General features: G+C 41.8%; 1 protein-coding gene across 1 annotated transcript in view; it reads right to left on the bottom strand.

Moving 5' to 3' along the window:
- The window catches only part of FLT1 (fms related receptor tyrosine kinase 1), a 151,702-nt gene that overhangs the window by 7,394 nt on the left and 121,861 nt on the right, over nucleotides 1–22,447 (bottom strand). Inside the window, exons 19-28 of the mRNA XM_054973761.1 lie at nucleotides 21,438–21,551; nucleotides 20,438–20,526; nucleotides 16,785–16,944; nucleotides 16,335–16,432; nucleotides 15,255–15,377; nucleotides 12,822–12,933; nucleotides 7,120–7,219; nucleotides 4,677–4,782; nucleotides 2,108–2,247; nucleotides 1,056–1,143 (exon numbers count right to left, since the gene is read on the bottom strand). Of these exons, the coding sequence (XP_054829736.1) occupies nucleotides 1,056–1,143; nucleotides 2,108–2,247; nucleotides 4,677–4,782; nucleotides 7,120–7,219; nucleotides 12,822–12,933; nucleotides 15,255–15,377; nucleotides 16,335–16,432; nucleotides 16,785–16,944; nucleotides 20,438–20,526; nucleotides 21,438–21,551 (1,130 nt within the window). The remainder of the gene's footprint in view (nucleotides 1–1,055; nucleotides 1,144–2,107; nucleotides 2,248–4,676; nucleotides 4,783–7,119; nucleotides 7,220–12,821; nucleotides 12,934–15,254; nucleotides 15,378–16,334; nucleotides 16,433–16,784; nucleotides 16,945–20,437; nucleotides 20,527–21,437; nucleotides 21,552–22,447) is intronic.

The following is a 22,447-nucleotide window of genomic DNA, read 5'->3' as shown; positions in this document are numbered from 1 at the left end:
AAACAGGCTGGAAGATAGCTAAAGCACAAGTAGAGTCAATGGAAAAAGAGCATTTGACTGATCATATTAGCTGAGTTTTTCTACACTGTGGGTATAATTCTGCCCCAATTATGTAGGATCAAAATATCTGGTAGGTCACCATAATACTTTTGCAAGGAGTTTTGCAAATAAAATTGCTTGCATCCATCACAATTTAGATGTTAACAATTCAGCAGTGCAATCTGGGAACACTATTAGAATTTAGAACTCCAGATAACTTATTGCTTGGATGAATTTAAGTTAGTGCAGCCAAGGATGTGGATGAGTTACTTTGAGGAGTTCAACTAACGTCCTAAGTGGTTGATGCTTGCTCATCTTGGTTTATTAAATCTAGCCAGAAGTAATTATCTGGGTAGGCCAGGGAAGAATGAATGCTTCTTTAAAGCAGGGCTGAAAAATATGACACTCCCGTCCCATCTTAGTTCCTATCCTGAGCACATCCTTTTCTCCCCTATACATGAATGGTTGCCATTCACTGATATGGCAAAAAAAAAAGATTACAGCTCTACACTAAAGGACACTGGAAGTACAAGCAAAAACTGTCTGTGCCTAACTTCAGTGACTAGGCCTGCTTTAAGGGCATACAGTGTTTGATGTGCAATGTATTGCCTCTTTCCAGCTCCCTGCAACACAAAAGCCATCATCTATATGAATGGTGGTTGTAGAAAGTCATAGCTGAATTATGGTGGCCACTGCTGGAGTTTTCAAGGCAAGAGACTAACAGAGGTAGTTTACCATTGCCTGCCTCTGCAAGTCTGACCTTCATTGGAGATCTCCCATTCAATTACTAACCAAGGCTGACTCTGCTTAGATTCTGAGAGCTGACCAGGTTGTATAAATTGGATGTTTTTAGAATTGTTAATTATAACAACTGTTTTATATATTTTAACCTTTATGTATTTTGTAATCCGCCCTGAGCCTGCTGAAAATGTGGGGAGGGCAGAATAAAAATCGAAAATAAATAAAAAATAAAAGTGGCTCTTAAAAATATATATACAATTTTAGAAATGTCTTACATGAAGTCCAAATCTTTCCTTGGGTGTCAGTTCCTCAAAGGTCTTGAGACTCTGTGGTGGTTTCATTTTGAAAACATTAACATATCTTCTGAAAATAGTAGGTGGAGAAAAAAGCTTGTTATTTCAGAACCAAGCATCTGTGGGTAACAAACAACATTGCTACTGGCTTTGTATTCTCCCTGCTTATGGACACCTGCATACTACTGAGAAGATCAATATATCACTATGTTCACATATCTTACGCTAAAGAGGGACGAATGATCACAAACTGGATTTGAAACTGTAGATGCTTCAGTTGTAGTACAGTTGTTGCCTACAGACCTTGATCCTGGCATGTAGCCATTATCCTCATGTCCTGTTTATGGACTTACAGGGTCATCTGGTCAGGCTAAATGGCCAGTGGCTTAGATACATTAGATACACTGCTCCCTGTGAACATATCTGGCCTTGCATACCCCCCCCCTTTGCAACTGGCCACAGCAACAAAGAAAAGTGATCTACTGAACTTGATTCTCAAGGGCTCATATAAATTATTGATATCACTGTTTTACCTTGTCAATCAACTTCTGTCACTGCTAAAAATGACAAATACCCTACTGAGGATTGCCTGCCTGGGACTGTATAATAGCGGCAATATACATATGGCTATGATGATTCCTTAGGACTGTAGTTTCATGTTATGGCAGGGCATTTATTATTTAAAAGAAGATCACACAGTAATAACAACTGCAACATGTGGACTACAGTTAAAGAGAATCCTTTAGGAGTTTATTTACAAATCACATTCAGTTTACACCATCTTCTATATAAATGAGGCATAACGATGGAATTTTTCAATGGGTCAGCTTTGAAACCTACAAGACATATGCATTGCCCTTTTCATTTCTTCCATTGGTAACTAGACTGTTTGTACAATATTACAAAAATAGAAGCAGGTGCAATAAAAATGATCTGCTTACCATCTTTTGCATCATTCTAGGGATTGTGCTTTAACTTATGCTACCTGCCATCAATCTTCTATGCATAAAATATTTCATTAATTTATGTCTTACCCAGAATTTTCAATACATTCATAATACAAGGTTGGTACTGATTCATCTTCCTTTCTTTGAGGAACAGAGGAGGTAGAAGAGGAGTGGTCAGATATGGAATCTACTGATAATATATTCAAGGGGATGTAGTCTTTGCCATCCTATATGTGTAAAGATATAAAATGTATCATGCATACAGGAACAGTGCAGAAATAATACAGATATGAGAGACCCCCACTTCACTCCTCCCCTCTGAGGCAGATTTTCCTATGTTTGCCTGCTTTGGCTGAGCAGTATCACAAAAAGAACCAAGCCCAAGAGAAGTTCGTGAAGCCTAACAACGACAATGAAAAGAAACATTTATATAATTCAATCGCGTGTAATTATTATTATATCATAAACCATAATGTATCAAACGTTGTACATAATATATACAATTTTAACCACACATCATCACCGCAACCACATCAAAAATTGTTATTCAATACATCAGTTTGTTACAGGAGGTCACAATTAAAGTGCTACGTGCTACACCTTGCTGTAGAATAATAAATATTTTCTTAAAGTGCAACTGTAAGTAATATTCTTAGAGTGCAAGGTGCTAAGGCAAGAAATTGTTCGTTCAAGCACAATGTGCCTCACAAAATATTCCAATGGTAGACTGTTGAAGTGCTGCAGGTGAGATTAAACCAGGAAGGAGCAGTCCAATCACAAGCCATCTGATGGATGGACCAGTTCTTGAGAAACCGTTTTGATTCTTCTTCAAAGATGGCGAGATGGTACCAAAAAGGGTGTTGACACGTTTCTTAATAAATTCATAACAATATAATAGTTCCACACATGCATCAACCCCTCTCCTTCATGAGAATCAAGTATAACAGCGTGTATTTATTATTCTATAGCAAGGCGTAGTGGTGGTGATGTGTGGTTAAAATTGTATATATTATGTACAACATTTGATACATTACGGTTTATGATATAATAATAATTACACGTGATTGAATTACATAAATGTTTCTTTTCATTGTCGTTGTTAGTTAGGCTTCACGAACTTCTCTTGGGCTTGGCTAAGCTGTGTCAAGTAGTGTGTCTGTTAGTGATTTTAAAGTTGTGAATTTCCTTTTGTCCCACCCTGATAAGCAGTTATATAGTTTTCCAGACATTAGTTCAGCACAGTTTTCCATTTACAACAGATCTAGGGTCCTCCGTAGAGCCAAACCCCCCTTTCTAGACACTAGGCAGGAATTATTATTCTTCATAAGATATAACCCTATTCATTTGGCTGAATGGAAATCTCCACTTACTACCCACTCACTCTGCCAAAAACATGCCCCCTATCTTGGCTGTATAAACGGTTTTCAATTTGTGCTGGCTTTTATACTTGGACTTATCAACTGAAAATCCTCCTTAAGACAATGGCCGATTCCAGATGACTAACCTTAAGGTGCTTCATGCCGTCCTCTTCCGGATCGCGATGGGGAAAATGCGAAAAATCACGTTTCCTCGCGCGAGTTTTGCGCGACGACACGCAAAACTCGCGTGAGGAAACGTGATTTTTCGCATTTTCCCCGTCGTGATCCGGAAGAGGACGGCATGAAGCGCCTTAAGGTTAGTCATCTGGAATCGGCCAATGTTGTCACAGTTAAGGCAAACATTCTATTTTTCCTCACTTCAGAGTGGTACGAGTCTGACCCTCCTTGTCAGACTCCACACTCTCAACTCTACTCAAATTCCTAACTGAATTGAAAAAGCCCATCAGCACCAACTGTCATTCTGACTAGCCAATCAGAGAGGGGGGAGGGAGAAGCTTGTCAATCAGTCTCTCATTCCAGGCAGTTATTAACTCCTTCCTTTCCACTCTGAGTGCTGCACTGCACTTGCACTGTCATTGCGCAATTAAAAGAATAATGATAAGGTATATGTTCTGATCTTTGCAAACTGTCATTCTCAAATTGTCCTCTAAATACATTCTAATAACTGTTGTTGCACCTCACAGGATATATTGTAACAATTGCAAGAGTAGCCATGTTTGTATATATTTCTGTAGTGAAATATACTTGTAAGTGGTGATTCTGTACATAATCATTGGACACCAACCCTTATTCCACCATTGTATAACTGATGGAATTTTTTGTTGCTTCAGACTTGAGCCAATAGCATCCTGGCTGCAATCATTAGATATCTCATCTGAACATCATGCTGTTTTCTCAATCCAAGAGGGACCTCTCCTAATAGATAGGTCACTGGCATTAAAACAAAGGTACAGCCCATACTAGCAGCCTGAATAGCCCTTGTTAGCCCAAGCTCTGGTTAGAATTTAGATGGGAGGCCACCAAGGAAGTCCAGGGTCGCTAAGGAGAGTTAGGCAATGGCAAAGCCACCTTTGCTCATCTCTCGGCTTGAAAACTCCAGAAGGGTCATGACTAGACTTCTTATCTCTCAATACATTCACTATTACTTTAAATATTAAATTCCAGAACTTCTGAACTGATGCAGAAGTCCACCATAGATAAAAACGTACCTTTTTCTTTACTGCATTTCCAACATAAATCTGATTCTCCTGAAATCTTAGTGCAACTTTATTACTTACCTGTTGCACGTTTGCCTGCAGGAGGTCCCCTAATCTTTTCACCAGCTCTGAGAATCTCGGCCTTTCATTTGGCTCACTTTGCCAACAGTCCAGCATGATCTGATATCTGGCAAAAGCAAGCATAGCCCAAGTCTTACTTCTCCTGTGGCTTATTTTAATTTATTTTTATTTCTTCAGAACACCAAGATGCCTCCTTTCCATGCAACATAGCATCCCCAAGGTGGAGAATCAGCCAAACAGTAAAACAGCATATAAAATACAGAAATATAGATAAAAAATATTTTAAAAGATTAAATAAAGCATACATAGATTCACAAACGAGGAGGGCTAATGAGAGTTATCAAGGGAATGCCAAATAAAACCAAGTCTTCACCTGCTGGTGGAAGACAACAAGAGAGGGAGATATATGAGTAGTCAACATGTCCAATTTTTTTTTTTTACTCTCTCCCTCTTTTTCTGTGTCTTGTTCTCCGGGGGGGAGAAAACACATGCTTGTGTTTTCTTGGCACGACTTCTTCCTCACCTGATGGCAGGCCACAGCACTCTTGTGAGTCCTAGGCCCATCTATTGAAGACCAATGCTTTATATAACCTTTTGCAGGGATTTCAGGATTTTTTAAGATAAGATAGATAGGTCTGTAGATAGGCAGGCAGGCAGACAGAAATAACATGTTCAATTTCATTATTTTCACTATATTTGGGCTCTGCGTCCAGCATATGATAAAGCCAGCAATGAAGACCAAAGGAGTTACACTGAACATTTTCCAGATTTTTTCATATTAATTCCCCTCTCCTTTCACATACAAATCACCAAAACATGTTTCTTTAAACTCTGTTTTAAAACTTTCGAGAAATGGAAGGTAGCATGACTTAATGGTTCAATTGCCTGACTGCTCTTGTAGCTAGAAAAATCCCTGCTGCATTAAAACCTAAAACCTGACTTCAGTTTAAGCCTATTAACTCTTCTTTTCCATTCAGTGGCTGTGACTCTGCTTATACGAAGCTTTCATGTGTTAGAAAGTCTTTGCACAGCTTTCTCTGCTCTAGGATAAACTTCAGCAACTCCTTGTAGCCCTCTTTTCAGAGATACTTGATCCCAAAACCTTGATAACATCTGCTGCACTTTAAATGGTTAAGATTTACTCTTCCCCCTGCCCTGTTCCAGCCAATTTCACCCAGTAGTTTTGCCTTCCTTGGGATGATCAGTAAATTCTTATCACGTGTCTGGGTTGGCTGAACACAGTGGAGTTGGAACACAACAAGAGAACAGGATAGAAGCAAGGCTCAGATGCTGCAACAGCACATCATTTGGTACATTTGGAATCTCAAGCATGCAGTTGGAAGACCGACTTCAAGGCCATCAACACAGCTCTGGAAGTGTGTGGGAAATGGGTGATGACAGCTGGAGGGGGTGAAGGTGTCATATAGTCATACAAGGAGCAAAGGGAAAGAGGCTCCTTTGGGACTACTTCCTGCTTTTACACATTTGGGGGTTTCTGTTATGTCTTCTTGGGAATCATAGTGCAACCCAGAAAAGAACAACAACAACTTTTAAAAATTAGAGTGGGGGGTGAGGGTAGCTCAGTTGCAGAGCATTGCATAAGAAGGCACCAGGCTTAGTCTTTGGCATCTCTGATTGCAAAGGATCTCTGGTAGCAGTTCATGGAAAGATTCTGGCCTTTGCAAAGCCAATACTAGTAACAGCAGATGGTCCCAGGCTAAATGGACTCCTGAAAGTCCACTTTGGAGTGATACTCCAGAAATCCAGAGAATATGCTTCAAGAAAGGATCCCCAATGCTTTGTGTATGAGCTCAATAGGTGGCCTTGGGTAAGCATCTCATTCTTAGCTCCCCAGCTATGTTGTGGGGATAATGATAATAACACTGACTTCCTTCACTGCTCTGAGTGGGGCACTAGTCTGCTTAGAAGAGCAATATACAAGTGAACTGTTGTTGTTACAAATGGACTGTTGTTGTTGCATGCAAAATGAATGTTCTGCCACTGAGCCACGGCATGGTTTTCTCTTGATCCTGGGCACTGACTACACATGATATTTTTGCATTGTATGCACTTGGGAGGGACTTGAAGTGTATGTGTTTTGCATTCAGAAAATCTTAGGTTTGATCCTCAGCATCTCCAGTTAAAGGTTTCAAGTGGTCAGTGCTGGGAAATAGTTCTACCTGTGTCCTTAGAGAACCACCAAGGGCTGTCTGGGGAATGACTGGTTTATTTGATGCATAAATGAATATTTGTGAGGGTAAACTACTCACCTGCACCCCTACAAAGGGAAATGCAATAGGAGCGATTTGCAACAGGCATGCTCTACCCCAGCCACCCACTCCAAGGACTTGGACTTGGGAAGATAAAGCTGTTGAGGTTTTGTTACATGCATGCAGTGTTTACTTAGGACTCATTCCAAAACAACATTCAACAGCCCCCTTACATTTCCGCTGTTGCAAAATCTGGGGCTTTCATTCGTACACCTTCCTTTAACTTGCTGAAAAAATCTTCATCTATTTGAATACCTGGGTATGGAGATGCACCTAGAAAAGAATAATTTTAATGTAATTCTCTTATTCACTACTTGTGAACAATTTTCAACAATTTTCAACAGCTGAGCATTCTCAATTCCCTCTAAAGTAAGCATATTTTACTTTTATTTTCTATTTTGTTGAGTAATATGCAGGGAGCATGGATTGTGCTTTAGAATTTATTTAAGAGATTCCAGCCATTTTCAGGAGCATCCAAAACAGGACAGCCAATGAATTTCAGGGCTTGCGATGTGCCTTTTCACTGCTTATAACAGGTAATGCTGGCCGCCCTTATCTGGATTCTCTTGTTTCATCTGTACTTAATAGCATCATTAGCAAAAGGCATTTCAAGGTGATGTCCTGCTTTTGCACTTGGTCAGTTGGCCTTCTTCAGTCCTGGAGGCTGAGGCTGCTGCTGACCATACTCAGTAGGAGCCTGGTTACTTTAACCCTTTGCTCTCTCTGGTTGGGAAATCAGCCTTCCTTCCCAATAACTGAAATTGATTTGATTTGTACAACAAGGGCCAGAGTCCATTAGCCCTCAGAGCTGTTAAGCAATTACTCATAATCATAGAAGACCAGGAAAGCTGCATATGGTCCAAAGCACATTATGCTTCATGGTAACCTTCATCTGATCTTTACAAAAACAAAGCTGGAAGTGGGTCGGTGGACTTACTGTATGACCAGCTAAGGGGAAAAAATCCTCCTGAACAACAAACCAATGGACTGAACTCGGTATCTGGCCAGGCACACCATCACTTTAAGACGTCTGCATTAGACATTGGCACAAATCAAAATACGAATAAAATTTCGTGATGAATTGGCCGATTCGTGTATCACGAAAATGCGTTTCATGGGGCTGCGTTTTTCATAAAATCCATGATTTTGGGGGCTGATTAGTTTGATTCACGAATATTTCGTGATGCCAGACAGGCCGGTGCTGATCCATTGATTCCCTAGGCAACATAGGCCTGGAATGTCTGCAGACCTTTTGTTGCCATGGAAACACCAATCTTAGCCCACGTAACCTTGATAGGCAGCTCTCCCTACCATCCTGAGATCTCCCATTCTGTTCTATGAGAGCAAAGAGCAGGGGGGAGATGGGCCTTCTGTAGCCATGGGAACACCAATCTCATCCCTCCAAACTCTGTCAGGCAGGCCTTTTCTGCTCTATGTGAGCGTATCTTATATAAGGCACAGCTCGATGCCTCTGGCTTTTAGTTCCAGTAGACAGAGGGAGAGGGAGGAGCTGTTGCTGAGATTTGGAGTGAGAGAGAGTGGATTTTTGCTGGATTTGCTGCTGCTTCAAAAGAGACTTAAAAGACTCCTATTTTCTGCTCTTGTCTTTGTTGGGAAGGTTGTTGGGTGAGGGTGCCTTTGAAGTCTCCCGGCGAGTTTGGCATCTCTGGGTATGAAGGGGGCCATTGTAGGGCCCCAGGATCATTAAAGGAGAACAATTACATGAGTCCAAAAAAGTATCTTACTCAAAGATTAGCTGGTCACAGGCAAGGAGCCCCTTCTAGGAAGGACCTCCCGATGAATTCAGCTTCTCATATTTATAGGGTATCAGAACCATCTCCTGACTGTCCCAGTTGATAAGGATTCACATTCTTGGCTAACTAGTTATAACGTCAAACACCATGCAAACACCATGCATATTTGAAACAGCTCCTTAAAGTATATAAAAATTGTTAGTTCATTCTTGCTACTTTTTATCTTAACTAAGTCTTTGTAAAATTCTGAGGAAGTAAGCTGTGGCTCACAAAAGTTCATACCCTACTACCAATTTTGTTAGTCTTATAGGTGCTACGGGACTCTTGCTCTTTTCCACCGCTACAGACAAACACAACTACCCATCTTCATCTTTGTAAAATTAGTGATCACAAGTTTCTCATATGGATATCTTTTGGCCCTCAACCAATACTTCTGTCCTTGAATCTTATCTTCAGTTCTGTTAAGCTGATATTCCTGCCATTCTCAGAAGCTCTCTGCACTTGGGTTTCAACACATAGTATCTATTGATATGGGTTAGGCAGCTCTTCAAATCTACATAAGGCTATACAACTGTGTTTCTCCATTGTTTTAAGGTTGTTCTTTTCTAGGCCTCTAGACTGCCTCTGTGGCATGTGTCACTATGGGGCTGGACAAGCTCTGTTTTTGTCTGCTATGACTTTCTTAGTCAAATCCAGCAACAGTTCTCCTAAAGTTCTAGCTATATCCATGACAGCCTGCTTGCTTCCAGCCACCAAACTGCTCATTCCTCTTCCACATGGAACAACTCTGTGCACAACAATTCCCAAATGACATTGTGATACGACTTGGAAAAACAGTTTTATTTCCCTCAATAATTAATAAGGGAAGTTCATAATTACAGGCCTGAATATAATTTGAGTACAGCATCGGGGATAAACCTTCAGTACCAAAAGATTCAGTTTTTCAAGATTCTGCCCTTTTCAGATCATCCTACTTTTTAACCTTACCATCTCCTTTCTCTGAAGTTTTTGCTTACCAATTCTCTTCTTTTTGTAATAGGTGGACTGGGTGAGGTCCATGAAACATTTAAGCTTAGGAGCACCATTAATTTAAAGTAAGGCCTTTATATTTTCTATATCCTTTCCCTGAGCTTAGACTTCTATCTGGTCATCCTTTCCCAGGGTACAAAGAGTTAATTTAGAGGGGAGAACTCCACCCCCCACACCCAGCAACATATCCTAGACTACCCAAAAGACTGTTTGTCTAAGGAAATACAGGCATGGGCCGACTTCCTCTGTTGTTGTGTCTGTCTCTCCTCCCATTCTTCTTTGATGAATGAAATTGTTGTTTCCTTTGCAGGATGGATTTTGTATCCTGCATTTTGCATTTTTTTAAAAAAATTCCTCACTCAGCATTTTCCTCTCCGATGCCCTGCTCTAGTTCATGCTGAGAAGATGCTTTTGCCATTGGTCTGCCCATGAGCCCCACTGATTAGTGTAAGGAGGAAGCAGCTGGGAATGGCAAAGGCCTGGCATTGTATGATCCAAGGGGTTATTGTAGGTGCTTGTTATTGCCCCTCGTACCCCTTTCCCTTCCTCTCATACGAAGTGCTGCTGTCTGTCATTGCAATCTGGAGAATACCAGTGGCTCTGCAGAAGCGTCTGGGCTATTCTCGGCTGTTGTTGCTGTTGTCCATGTGAATTAGGACTGTTTCTCCTCTATATATTGTGCCCTTCAAGGTAAGCTGGAAAGTTTTGTTAAAGCAGGCAGGAAATGTTGCTGAAGATCCCATATCTTCTGGGATCAACTCCTGAACACAAATTCCTATAACTCTGCTAGGAGGATTATTATTACATATTCCCTAATTACTCTTTTATGTAGAATATGAAACTTCATCAGCATCCACCTGTGTCAGTGTTTGGGGAGGGAATCAGTACTGCCACTAAGAACAATGAATTTACCCATCGTGCCATCTTGTTTGCTTACAGCAATCCTTATTTTAACCAAACTTGGTACTACTGACAAACTAACAAACTAAGCTCATACACCACTTCAGGGAAGAGAAGTCGAATAGCATAGACAGGAAACTTGGGGTTATAAGTTGTGGTGTGCACTCCCCCCTCCAAATCCTATAATAATCATTTTAATGGATCTGTGGGTTTATTAACTTCACTGCTATTCTTGACTGTAGAACAAAGTGCAGGATCAGGCAATAAAAAGAAAAGAAGAAATAGATAATGTATACCCCAGCACAGATAATGTATACTTCAATGGCATCAGGGCATCTTGCAAGATAGTTTTTCCTCTTGAGGAACTATTGCTGTAGTCATAGTCAAATGGCACATGACATTTGCCAAAAATTATCATTAACTAATCAAGTATAATATATATATATATAGGAAACTCATTAAGTGCAGCAAGATTATCTATGCATGCAACACGTACTGTATAGTGACTCATAGAATTATAGAGCTGAAAGGGGGCTTTACAGACCATCCAGTCCAACACCCTGCCCAATGCAGGAACAGCCTAAAGCATCCCCAACAAGTGTTCTTATCCTCTTCCAGGGGCCATTTTCCAGAGGCCCATCCAGTTCTTGTAGCCACTGAAATCTTTGCAAAGAATGCTGCACTAGGTAGATACACTAGGAGGAACTTGTTCTGATCCAGCAAAGTGCTTCTTAAGTTCTTAAGCAAGAGGATTGCTGAACACAGATTATTTATGCCTTATTGCCCAAGCCTTGTATGCATTGGGGGTGCGGGGAGCTGTGGCTTAGTGGTAGAACATCTACTTGACACTCTTACTTCCTACATTTAAAACACAGCGCCGGACTACCAGGGGTTTGGGGTACCCCCACTCCCACTAGGGGCAGAGTGAAACTAATGGAGGGGCAGCTAATTACCCCACTAGGTAGCAGTGTCCCAGTCATAGTGGGAACCCCATTGGCTACTTGGCCAGGAGTCAGCAACTCAGACCTTACCCAGCAGAAGGCTGGAGATTAGGAGGGCAATGGCGGAGTTAAAACAAGGAAAGAAACAGTTAAAAGAGGGATGTGTGAGGCTAGAGCTAATGTCCAATCAGAACTCCAGCTCATAGGGGAAGGCCCTCCCTCCTACGAGATCCAGGAAGCTGGCCTTTAAAAGACAAGGGGAGGCCCATGAGTACAGGCAGGCCTGGTCTCTAGACAGTGGATAAGCCATTCGGGAGAAAGGAGGAGGATAGGAGTGATTCTGGAACAAGAGCTGAGATCTTATACTAGGGTTGCCAACTTTGGGTTGGGAAATTCCTGGAGATTTGGGATAGAGCCTGGGGAGGGATGGGTTTAGGGAGGAGAAGGACCTCAGTGGGGTATAATGCTATAGAGTCCACCTTCCAAAGCAGCCATTTTCTCCAGAGGAACTGATCTCTGCAATCTGGAGATAAGTTATAAGTATGGGAGCTCTCCAGGCCTCACCTGGCTTAGTTGACAACCCTGTAGGGTTCCCAGTTGCCTGCCAGTGAGTTCCTCCCTCCTAAGAGTTTGCCCTGTTGCCCACTGATCATCAGGGAAGGTGGCAAGCCCCCTGGAGATCGCCCACCACCTGCTGGCACCTCGGGAACAAGTGCAGCATGTGCGCTCCCAGCAGACATGACAATTTCAATTCCGGAAGTGACGTCATTGTGCCAGCTGCAGGAGTCCTCCCATTCTTTGTTTGGGGCTGATTTTGGCTCCAATTGGGCTGAATCAGCCCTGTGCAGAGCGCAGGAGCTCTTCTGTGGCTGGCGTGATGATGTCCCTTCTGGAACTGATGTCATCATGCAAGAGCCAGGAACGCATGTGAAGAGAAGCACGCAACAGACATGAGGTAAGTGCCAGATACCCCCCTCTCAATGGGAGGGTACAGGAACGAGGCAATCCTACAACCATGTCTTATAAAGAACAGGTAAGCAGCCTGCTGTACAGGGTGATGGACTGACTGAGGAGAGCTGGACTGCAAAAACTGACATGAACGATAACAATTCTAGTAAAAATAATAAACAGACCACGTAAGACTTTCATAAACTGCACAATATAATCTAATATATTAGATGTTGGTTTTATATCTGTGAATCTTAGGATAGAGTAGGTTAACATTGTTTTTAAAATGTGACTGCTACTTACCTAAAGAAAATATTTCCCACAGCAGCACTCCATAAGACCAAACATCACTCTTAGTACTGTAGATTTTATCAAATATAGACTCTGGTGCCATCCATTTGAGGGGCAGACGTGCCTGTAACAAAAACAAAGGATCCAGATTGCTCAGGGAACTCAAAAATTAGCCACTGAATGCATGTGTTGTTTTACAGAATTAGATTTAGGTTGACCTCCTAAGAATGAGGGAGTAAGTTCCATTGACTTCAACCAGATGTACTTCTGGACAGAACTGCTTAGGATTGCTCTGCTTGTCATTTGGGTTTCCCCAGAAAGGACAATCTTCATGGATCTTATGCAGTGAGGAGGAAAAGTAACCTAGACTGACTTAACAACATAATGGGTTGGATCTGCAGATGCTATTCTGCATTCAGAAGGTGTCTTCTGCTCATAAAAGAACTCTTTTACAGCGTATGCCAGAGGAAAGTGAAAAGATGTTCTGCCTGTTAAACTATCTTTTCATGCAAACTGAAACATAGCACTGTGTGAATTCTTGCACAAGCTTTTATTTTCTGTGGATTCTCTGTAGGTATAGGTATAGGTACAGGTACAGGTATAGATTCTAAGCCGCTGGGGGAGATTTAATGTGCAGAAGTGGGGTATAAGTATTTAAATAAATAAAACGAGTTTGTGCAAGCCCTTAGGGTAGCTTGTCTCTGGCACTGTAAGTCCTGGGAAAATGCGATATTGCACTACACAGTCACCTCATTGTGCACTGCCACTGTGAGGCAAGGAAGCTCTTTCCAGGAGGTCTAACTTGGGCTTTAGTTGATGCCCAAGTAGAAGTCGTTCTGGGCAGCCTTGTTTGTAACTAGCACAAAGATTTGGTGAGGCAGGGCCAGAGATTAAAGTGCCTGGGCGGGAGTCAAAGGGCTCTTGGCTAGGGCTTGGGCATCTGGGCCCCCAGGCTCCCTCTGGCATATCTTCCAGGTATGTACCTGGAAGTAATAGCATGGCGTTGTGCAATACTCTAGGAATTTCCCAAATGTCTATCGTAAATTTGAGGAGATTTGGTATAACTGGAACATTCGTAGTGTTATGCAATGCTAAGTCATCGTTTCTGGGTACATCACAGTGTTGAGCAACACTGATTTCTGCAATCTCTGCCCCTCAATCCTCCAGAGGTTGCCAGCCACGGGCATCACAACCTGGAGCCTGTGATGATCATCTTGGAGGACCCAGACCAACCCAGTTTTATTTGTTTTTGTTTGTATATTAGTTTTTGTAATTTGGAACTTTTCTGGGGATAAAAGTGGTCTAAAAATGCTTACATAAAGATATCATTATTCTATGTCATGGTAATGATAAGAACAGGTGAACCTTGCATTGTGTGTAAATTACACAAATCAAGCCAATTTGCAATTTACTTTGCATCATTTCTTCTGCTGTTTCTGGAAGGAGCAAGGGGAGATGCCGGGAACCAGCCCCACTTCAGCCTTAGAGATTTTGCTAAGCATTTCTCAGATACTTTCAAGCGAAAGGGCTACATTTTATAAAAAGCTGAATACTAAGGTTCTCAGAATGCTAAATTCTGTACCCAGTCCTAGATGAAGTGCTTTTTCTTGAACTAGTGGAATAATTTTGTTTGTTTGTTTGTTTGTTTATATTCCGCCTTTCTCACAGAGACTCAAGGCGGATTACATAGTGAGAGATTAGTACAATCAGTGGCAAGGACAAGGGAAGGCATTTCCACACAGTGTCAAGAACACTTCCAAAAACAACGTCATGGGGTAAATGAATATAAGTTTACAAAGACATAGTATTAGCAAGGATCCAGTACGGGGTTGAGGAATTGCTGAAACAGAACATACCTTTGGATTAGGTATGCTGTACCTTATTCCATTCTAGGGACACCCCCTTGAGACATTGCTCCTTAACCCTTCAGAGGTTTTCCAAACTAGCAAGACCTCTTGATGACTGTTGGCATTATTCTCAGTTTCATGTCAAAGGATATGAATTCACAGGCTCTTTGGTGAGCCCAGAAGTGATGACAGGTTCTGGAACCGAGTTAATTGGTTCTGGGGCCAAGTTTTGATGAGCTCTGGCTGAAATTTAAGCCCAGCTAAACCCTGATGAAAAAGGCAAACCTCCACTTTCTTTTTGCACAAAGAATTTAAGCCCTTTCACAGCTTCTTTGGCAAGGCTAGCCAAGGAGCAAATATCAACACGTAAACTGTTCAGAAAGCAAAGCCTGGGGAGCATTTCCGAGCATTGTTGGGGAGGATGCAAACGGTCCCTGTGTATACAAATCATCTGGATTGCTCATCTTCACATAAAAAAATCCACGGTGGCTTTCAGGGGCCTTTTAAGTGCAGGGAATGTAAACATTTAGAGAACATTTTTGCAAGTGCTTCTGTGTGATAAACAACAGGACAAATAATAAGCAGCGTGCCGACTTACATCGCCTTTTCTCACATAATCAGGATTCTTATAAATATCTCTTGCAAGGCCAAAATCACAGATCTTCACGACATTGTTTTCAGATAAAAGGACGTTTCTGGCTGCTAAGTCACGATGGATGCACTATAAGAAAAGAGTTGCACAACCTCACTGCAATTCCTTAATTTTCACCACAAGCTTCTTGCATCTTTTCTGCAATTTTCAATTTGTTGTATTTTCTTATGAAACTGCCTTTAATTTAGCATATAATTGCAACTTTTAAATACAAGGCCGCTTCCCAAACAGATGCTTTTTGAGAATTCAAAAAGTTGCGCCGTTAATGTGTAAATCATTACAAAGAGATGCATTAAACTGTTCTAGATTCTGTAGTTCATATAGCTTGAAACAACATAAAAACTAAAATGAATTAGGATCGGTCCCATCCCCAGCTAGTTTGGGATTGTGGACCTGCCAGAGAGCACAGCTGTCTCCAGGAATCCAAACTGGATGACCAAATCTGCAAAAAAACCCAAACCCAAATCTGTAAAAAAGAAAATTTTCTGAAGAATGCTATAAATTTCCATGTTGGAATCAACTTCACTAATTCAAGGCCATGTTCTCCATGGCTACGAGAGCAGCACATGTGTTTTTAAGCTTTGTTGTGATCCGCCCTGAGCCTGCTGGTGTGGGGAGGGTGGAGTATAAATTGAATAAATTAAATTAAATTATGTTCCTGTCATGGGGATGCTGCCAAAACCGAATCTCCCAATGGTGGAGACCCTCCCCTTGTGCCTCTTTCGTTAAGACCTGTCACCATATTGAGATTCCATGTTCCAACTCTACATAGCGGGCACTTGCTATAGGAGCTATGACATCTCGTGCGCTGAACAAGCAACTTATGTAAAATGAGGCCTGTATAACTTGTCTAAAAGTAGACCACCTGCCATGTGCTGTGGGCTGCCTTGAGCTCAACAACCCAACTTATTTGTTTTCCTAGTACCCTCAAAATGAGGGGGATGGGGGGGAGGACAACAAAATGCTGTCTTTATGTATTCTTATCAGTATCTTTTGGAGGAGTAAAATGCTCAGGATGACACCAACCTTTTGAGATGACAAGAACTCCATGCCTCTGGCCACTTGGAAACTGTAAGAAATTAGATCTTCCATGGTGAGGGGCCACTTGTAAAAATCATCAGCATCTGAAATGAATCCAACGCATGCAAGATTAACGTGACTTTGTTCTGTCAGTAGTTTATGTGCACTCCACAGAATGTCTGCAGCTCAGTTTACTAGTCAGGGGGAAAAAAACAATTCTTGCAAGTTGCCGAAAACTTCTCCCAAGGATAAGGAAGAGCCCAATGAAACAGTCACATACCTTCCTGTTGGATTGTGTAATGCTGTAAATAAACTTATTTTAAACCATCTTTTCTGGGATCTAAGTATCTCCCACGGATGTTTATGAGGGTGATAAATGGAGAAAGAAAATGTCACAGATGCAGAGTGTGCTGTAAAAATATCATCAACTGTGGAGAAAAAAGAATGAATACCTACCCTCCTCTTCCTCCTCCACATCGCTTAAGCTTTTATCTTCCAGAAATCCAGAGCTTGCTAAGCTCTCGCTACTTGGGATGCTGTCCAGCCTCCTTTTTTTACCACCCATCGGCTCTACATCCTTCTCGCCTGTCATCAGCTCTACTTGAATGGATGCATCCTTTAAAACAAGGAGAGAAATCATCTTGGCAAAATACCACAGGACAGAAGAGGCAAAGAAGAGAACAAGAACCAGTGGCACAATCCAGCCAAAGCTAAACACTTTGGGTTTCAATGGTCAGAGTAAAAGTGAACGTCTCCCCTATCGAAATCAATGGGACTTAGTTTTGGCTCAGTAGCGCTACCAGGTTTTTGCATGGTTCTATCCAATTAGTCATGAAAGGGTCTGGTGAAGTTTAATCACCTCTTCCCACAAACTAGTGTTCACTCTGCAAAACATTCATTCCCTTGGATGTAATTCAGGCAACTGAGTAAAGCCACTGTACATTATCAGCAGGGGCTGTCTCTCAGGCCCTTCTGCTCACCTCCAGGTTACTAGACAATTTTCTGTCTGGAGAAAAAATCCTTCCCCATCCAAAATATAGTTGGCTATATGAAGCTGCCTTATACTATGTTTATTGAGATCATTATTGTTTACTCTGACTGGCAGTGGCTCTTCAGAGCCTCAAGCGGAGATCTTACACGTCACCTCCTACCCGATCCTTTTAGCTGGAGATGCAGAGGATTAAACCGCAGCATCTTCTGCATTCAAAGCAGATGCTCGACCACTAAGCCATGGCCCATCAGACTCTGATAATGACCAAAAGTCATTCTAACATCTGCTATCCCACATACAACATTTCTGTCCTTAGCTGTTATCAATTCCTGAAGGCCCCAGAAGGGTAGGGATAAAATCCCAGGATTGCACAGGAATTAAAAACTATCACGGATGGCTAGAGAATCATGTTGTACTCAGCCAAATTTGCAGGGCTCCTACTCCTGACTGTCCACTAAAGGCCCCCATATTTCAGGAAGATTGGACCCTAGTGTCCAGTTCTATGGGTCCCTGAGCCACTCTCCATTTGTTTCCTATGGCAAGAAAAAAATGCTAACTTTCCATGCAGAAACACACAGGGGCAAAGCAGCCACTGGCCAAAGGCACACTCTCAAATGCAAGAGGGAGCCCAACAGAACCACAATGAAGCATGGGAATGGAATCCTCCCAGAACCTAAGTGAAGCAACGGGAACCAACATCAAACCAGAAAATCATGTCAAACCAACGAATTCCACCAAAACCAAACTGAAACAAGGGACAATCAGACCACACAAAATGAAGGCTGCTCAGAGCGAAGCCTGATTTTTCAACTCTTGCAGGCATTTTGAAAAAGGCTTTCTCCTTCTCCAAGAATCACATTCGCCAGACAAAAAGAGCTCCTACATGGATTGGCAACTCACCCCCGCTCTTTGCCTTACTCTTCCTCCCTTCTGCCTCTTCCTCACTCCCCCTCCCCCTCCCTTCTCCCACCTGTCATGGAAAAAAAAGCACTGGAGAAGCCCAGAGGCTGAAGCTGCATTTCCTGAATTATCTTTTATTCCCATATCAGATCAGGGATTCTCTAATTTGATTCAGGAAAGCCAGATTTAGCCAGATTAACAAAAATCAGACTTTTTTGCTGGTTCCCAGATCTAGATTGCACACTCCTATATATGGATCATGCTCAGGCTTCAGACAGGTGCACACCTTGTAACACCCTCCAAGGAGGAGGGAGGATATTACCCAGCACTGTCTCTTGTGTATATTTCCATATATATATATGCGGGGGAGGGGGGCAGTCCTAGACTCCCAGTTGTGCATTCCTTAGAGCAGTGTTTCCTGACTAGGGTTCTGCAGAGCCCTGGGTTTCCCTGGGACACCACCAGAGGTTTCACAGGAAATCAGGCAAGAATTCACATTTGTGCAAAAATAAGCCCACATATCACACTGAAAGTAAACCTTATATTGACTTTGGATATGAATGTTATTTTGATGTTTAAGAAAACTATTTTTGTTTAATATTTTGAAATTTGAAAAAAAAAGATAAGCCATACAAAAAGACAGGAAAATGGCTTCATTTTTTTCTTACAATGTAAGCTGACTTGTGTATGTGTATTTGTATGCACATGTAGCAGCTCTGTACAAATAAAATTTCTTGACAATAACTTAGCAGTAGTTGAATTGCATTCCCCACCACCAACTTTTTCTGGTCTATAAACTTTTTAATAGGTAGAAGTTTCCTGGGATTTGAAAAATTAATTTAGGGGTTCTTCCATAGAAAAAGAGTTGGGAAACATTGCCCTAGAGTACAGCTCATAAGTCTGTTTTGGAGTTCATGGTTAATGTATTAAATACAAAACCCAAATGGAAGCATAAAGTACAGGTATCTCACTTTGTATATTTGAAGCTGGTTTTCTTACTCTTAGAAATGAAACTGTGTGTGTCTTTTTACACCACCCCAGATTTAAACTTGTACAGGCAGACAGTAGACAAATAAAATCTGGAAAGGTCTACTTGGAAGCAAGTCCCATTTTATTCATACAGTCATAGAAACATAGGATTGGAAGGGACATCCAGGGTCATCTAGTCCAACCTCCTGCATAATGCAGGAAATTCATAACTACCTCCCTCCCCACAGCCCCAGTGACCCCTGCTCCATGCCCAGAAGCTGGCAAAAAAAACCCCTCCAATATCTCTGGCCCAAATGGCCTGGGGAAAATTGCTCCCTTACTCTGGTGGTGATTGGCATTACCCTGGACGTGTAAGAAAGGTTCACAGAATCAGCATTGCTGTCAGACGGCCATCTAGCCTCTGCTTGAAAACCTCCAAATAAGGAGAGCCCACCACCTCCTAAGGAGTAGGGGTTCACTGGGCTGCACTTTCAGGAAATCATTCTTAAGACTGCAGCCGTGGTCCTGTGGAGTTACGCCTTTTGCTTTGGAGGCAGTCTTCCTTTTCTATAGTTTCAATAATGCCCTCATGTAAGGACTAGGGAGGGGAGCTGCTAGGTAGAATGGCAGTTGAGCCTAGTGCTGACATGACACATCTGTGCTCATCTCTGTGAGGTGACCCTACCCTCATGTAATTTGTACAAAATCTTGCACTGTGGACGAGGCTACAGCAGTGCTAGAGAATACTGTCTTGAATGGCTGCGTCAAAGGAGTAACAACTTGAATGTATTTCTGTATCTCTGCAGCAAGATTTATTGCAATAATCTCTGCACACTTGCCAGGCAATCCTAAAAACCAATTTCCTGAGAGTAAGCCCCATTGAGTAGACTTGAGTACGATTCTAAGTAGACCTGCTAAAGATTTGCTGTCTTGATTTTTTTGCCATACTCAGCAAGACAAGGCCCAAGATGGGTGTGGAAAGTGCCATTAAGTCACAGCTGACTTATGCCAACTGCTCAGCGTTTTCAGGGCAAGAGATGAATAGAGGTGGTTTTGCTATTGCCTTCCTCTGCATAGCAATCCTAGCAACTTACTTGGTGATCTCCCATTCAAATACTAACCTGCTTAACTTCAGAGATCTGATGAGATCAAACTAGCCTGGGCCATCCAGGTCAGGGCAAGACCCAAGATACTGTTTTTGTCAGGAAGAAGTTAGAAAGGAAACAAAGATGCCATTTGAACATTTTACCTTGTTTGAAGAGAAAAAATTCCTTTTGCTCTTCAAGTAGCTTGATAAATTCCCGTATTTGCAGTATTCAACAATCACCATTAGTGGCCCTGTGAACAAGAGCAATATATCTTTAGTGAATTTTTGTGTTCAGTGCTCTCTTACATTAGCTCAGTGCTATGTTATAAGGCTAAGTCATACTTTAAATAATTTAGAATATAATTTATTTTTTAAAAATCCATGTTGCTTTAACTTTATGCCAGCCCTGATCATTGTTTCCTCTTTTCATTCCTAATTGTTGTTTGGGAGATTTGATCCACTGTGATTGATAAAGGTATTCACACCAAAACTCATCTTAAGATGAAAGAACCATCAAAATTAAGCACAATGATGTCAAAATCATTTTATGGGTGTGCATAATTGCCATCTTACAAGCTGTTTCAAGTGAGAAGGTAGGGCATATGGTTTCTATTTATTTATTTCATTTACACTTCATCCAGCACCCTAAATTGGGAGTAGGATTGCCAACTTCCAGGTGAGACCTGGAGTTCTCCTGGAATTGATCTCCAGACTACAGAGCTCAGTTCCTCTGGGGAAAAGGGCAGTTTCAGAAGGCAAACTTTATGGTATAATGCAGATGCTAAGTGAGATTCGTCCCTACATTCTCCCCATCCACAAGCACTGCCTCCAAATCTCCAGGAATTTCCAGACTGGATTTGGCAACCCAAATGGGGACCCAAGTGGCTTACATCATTCAGTTCTCCATTTTATCCTCACAATAAACTTGTGAGGGAGGTTAGGCTGAGAGAGGATGACTAGCCCAATGTCACCCAGCAAGCTTCCATGGGAAAGTGGGGATTTGAACTTGGGTCTCCCAGATCCTAGACCAATGCTCTAACCACTACACCACACTGGCTTTCAGTCTAATCATATACATATTGTTCAGTTGAGCATAACATTGAAAACGAAGCACCAGTGTATCATAAATAGCAAATGGGAACACAGTGTTTAATCTGGGTACCTCCACTCTTTGTGCAAGCTCCCAGCAGATTCACAACATTCAGGTGATGTCCAATGTGGATCAGGATCTTCAGTTCAGTCATCAGAGCTTTATACTCACTGGCTGTGGCTCCTTCTGCAAAGTGAAGAAAAAGTATTTCTTTTTTATTGTTTTACTCAGGAGAAGTCAGAATCAAACTTCTCAACTGGATCTTTCTAATAAATCATAATTTTATTCACTTCAAAGGATTGCAGTATTGAACAATTATACTCTCAAAACGTGCTTTACTGAAGAGTTCTACTCATGCAATAAAAATTGTGAATAGAATTCTTCAGGAGATTCTCAAAATGGATACAGGGCTATGTACTGTGGTCTAGTCCCTACCGTACCAGGGTCAGGCTGTCAGCTGTAGTGGGGTGAAAGACTGAAGTGCCAGAGGGGGCCCGAAATACCTGAAAGCCTAGGGGCCCTGCCATGGGTTAATACGGCCCTGCAGGGCCTGTTGCACCAGCATTGTGCCAGCAGACTTACATCACTTCCCATTTTTACTGGAAGTGATGTAAGCATGCCGGCGCAATGCCAATGTGCATCCTTCCTCCCACCAGTGCCCATCGTGCTGGTGGGCAGCAAAACAGGATATCAGGGGGCCTCTTATTATAGCCTGATATCTATACAGGACATAAAATCAGTGTAAAACAAATAGAGCCTGGAGTCTCAGTAAGAGAGCTGGACAATAAATAACTAAAAAAAATTAGAAATAAAAATGACATTGGTAAAAAAGTCCTCAGGCTTAGAACACACCATAAAACCAATTTTAAAAGATGGCTTCCTTTAAGTAAAAACTTAGTTTAAGAGAAATATTTTTGTTTGGTGCCTAAGAGAAAGAAAAGTAAGTCGCCAGGTGATCCTACAGTTACCAGCCTCCAAGTGGAACCTGGAGAATTACTCCAGGCTACAAAAATCAGTGGCCTTGGAGGAAATGACTGCTTTGCAGGGTGGAGTCCAATGCATTACATCCTTGCTGAGCTCCC

The sequence above is a fragment of the Eublepharis macularius genome, chromosome 3 (assembly GCF_028583425.1).
Source record: "Eublepharis macularius isolate TG4126 chromosome 3, MPM_Emac_v1.0, whole genome shotgun sequence".
NCBI classification, from domain to species: Eukaryota; Metazoa; Chordata; class Lepidosauria; order Squamata; family Eublepharidae; genus Eublepharis; species Eublepharis macularius.
The sequence above is the reverse complement of the archived record's forward strand: the minus strand, read 5'-3'. Positions and strand labels throughout refer to the sequence as shown.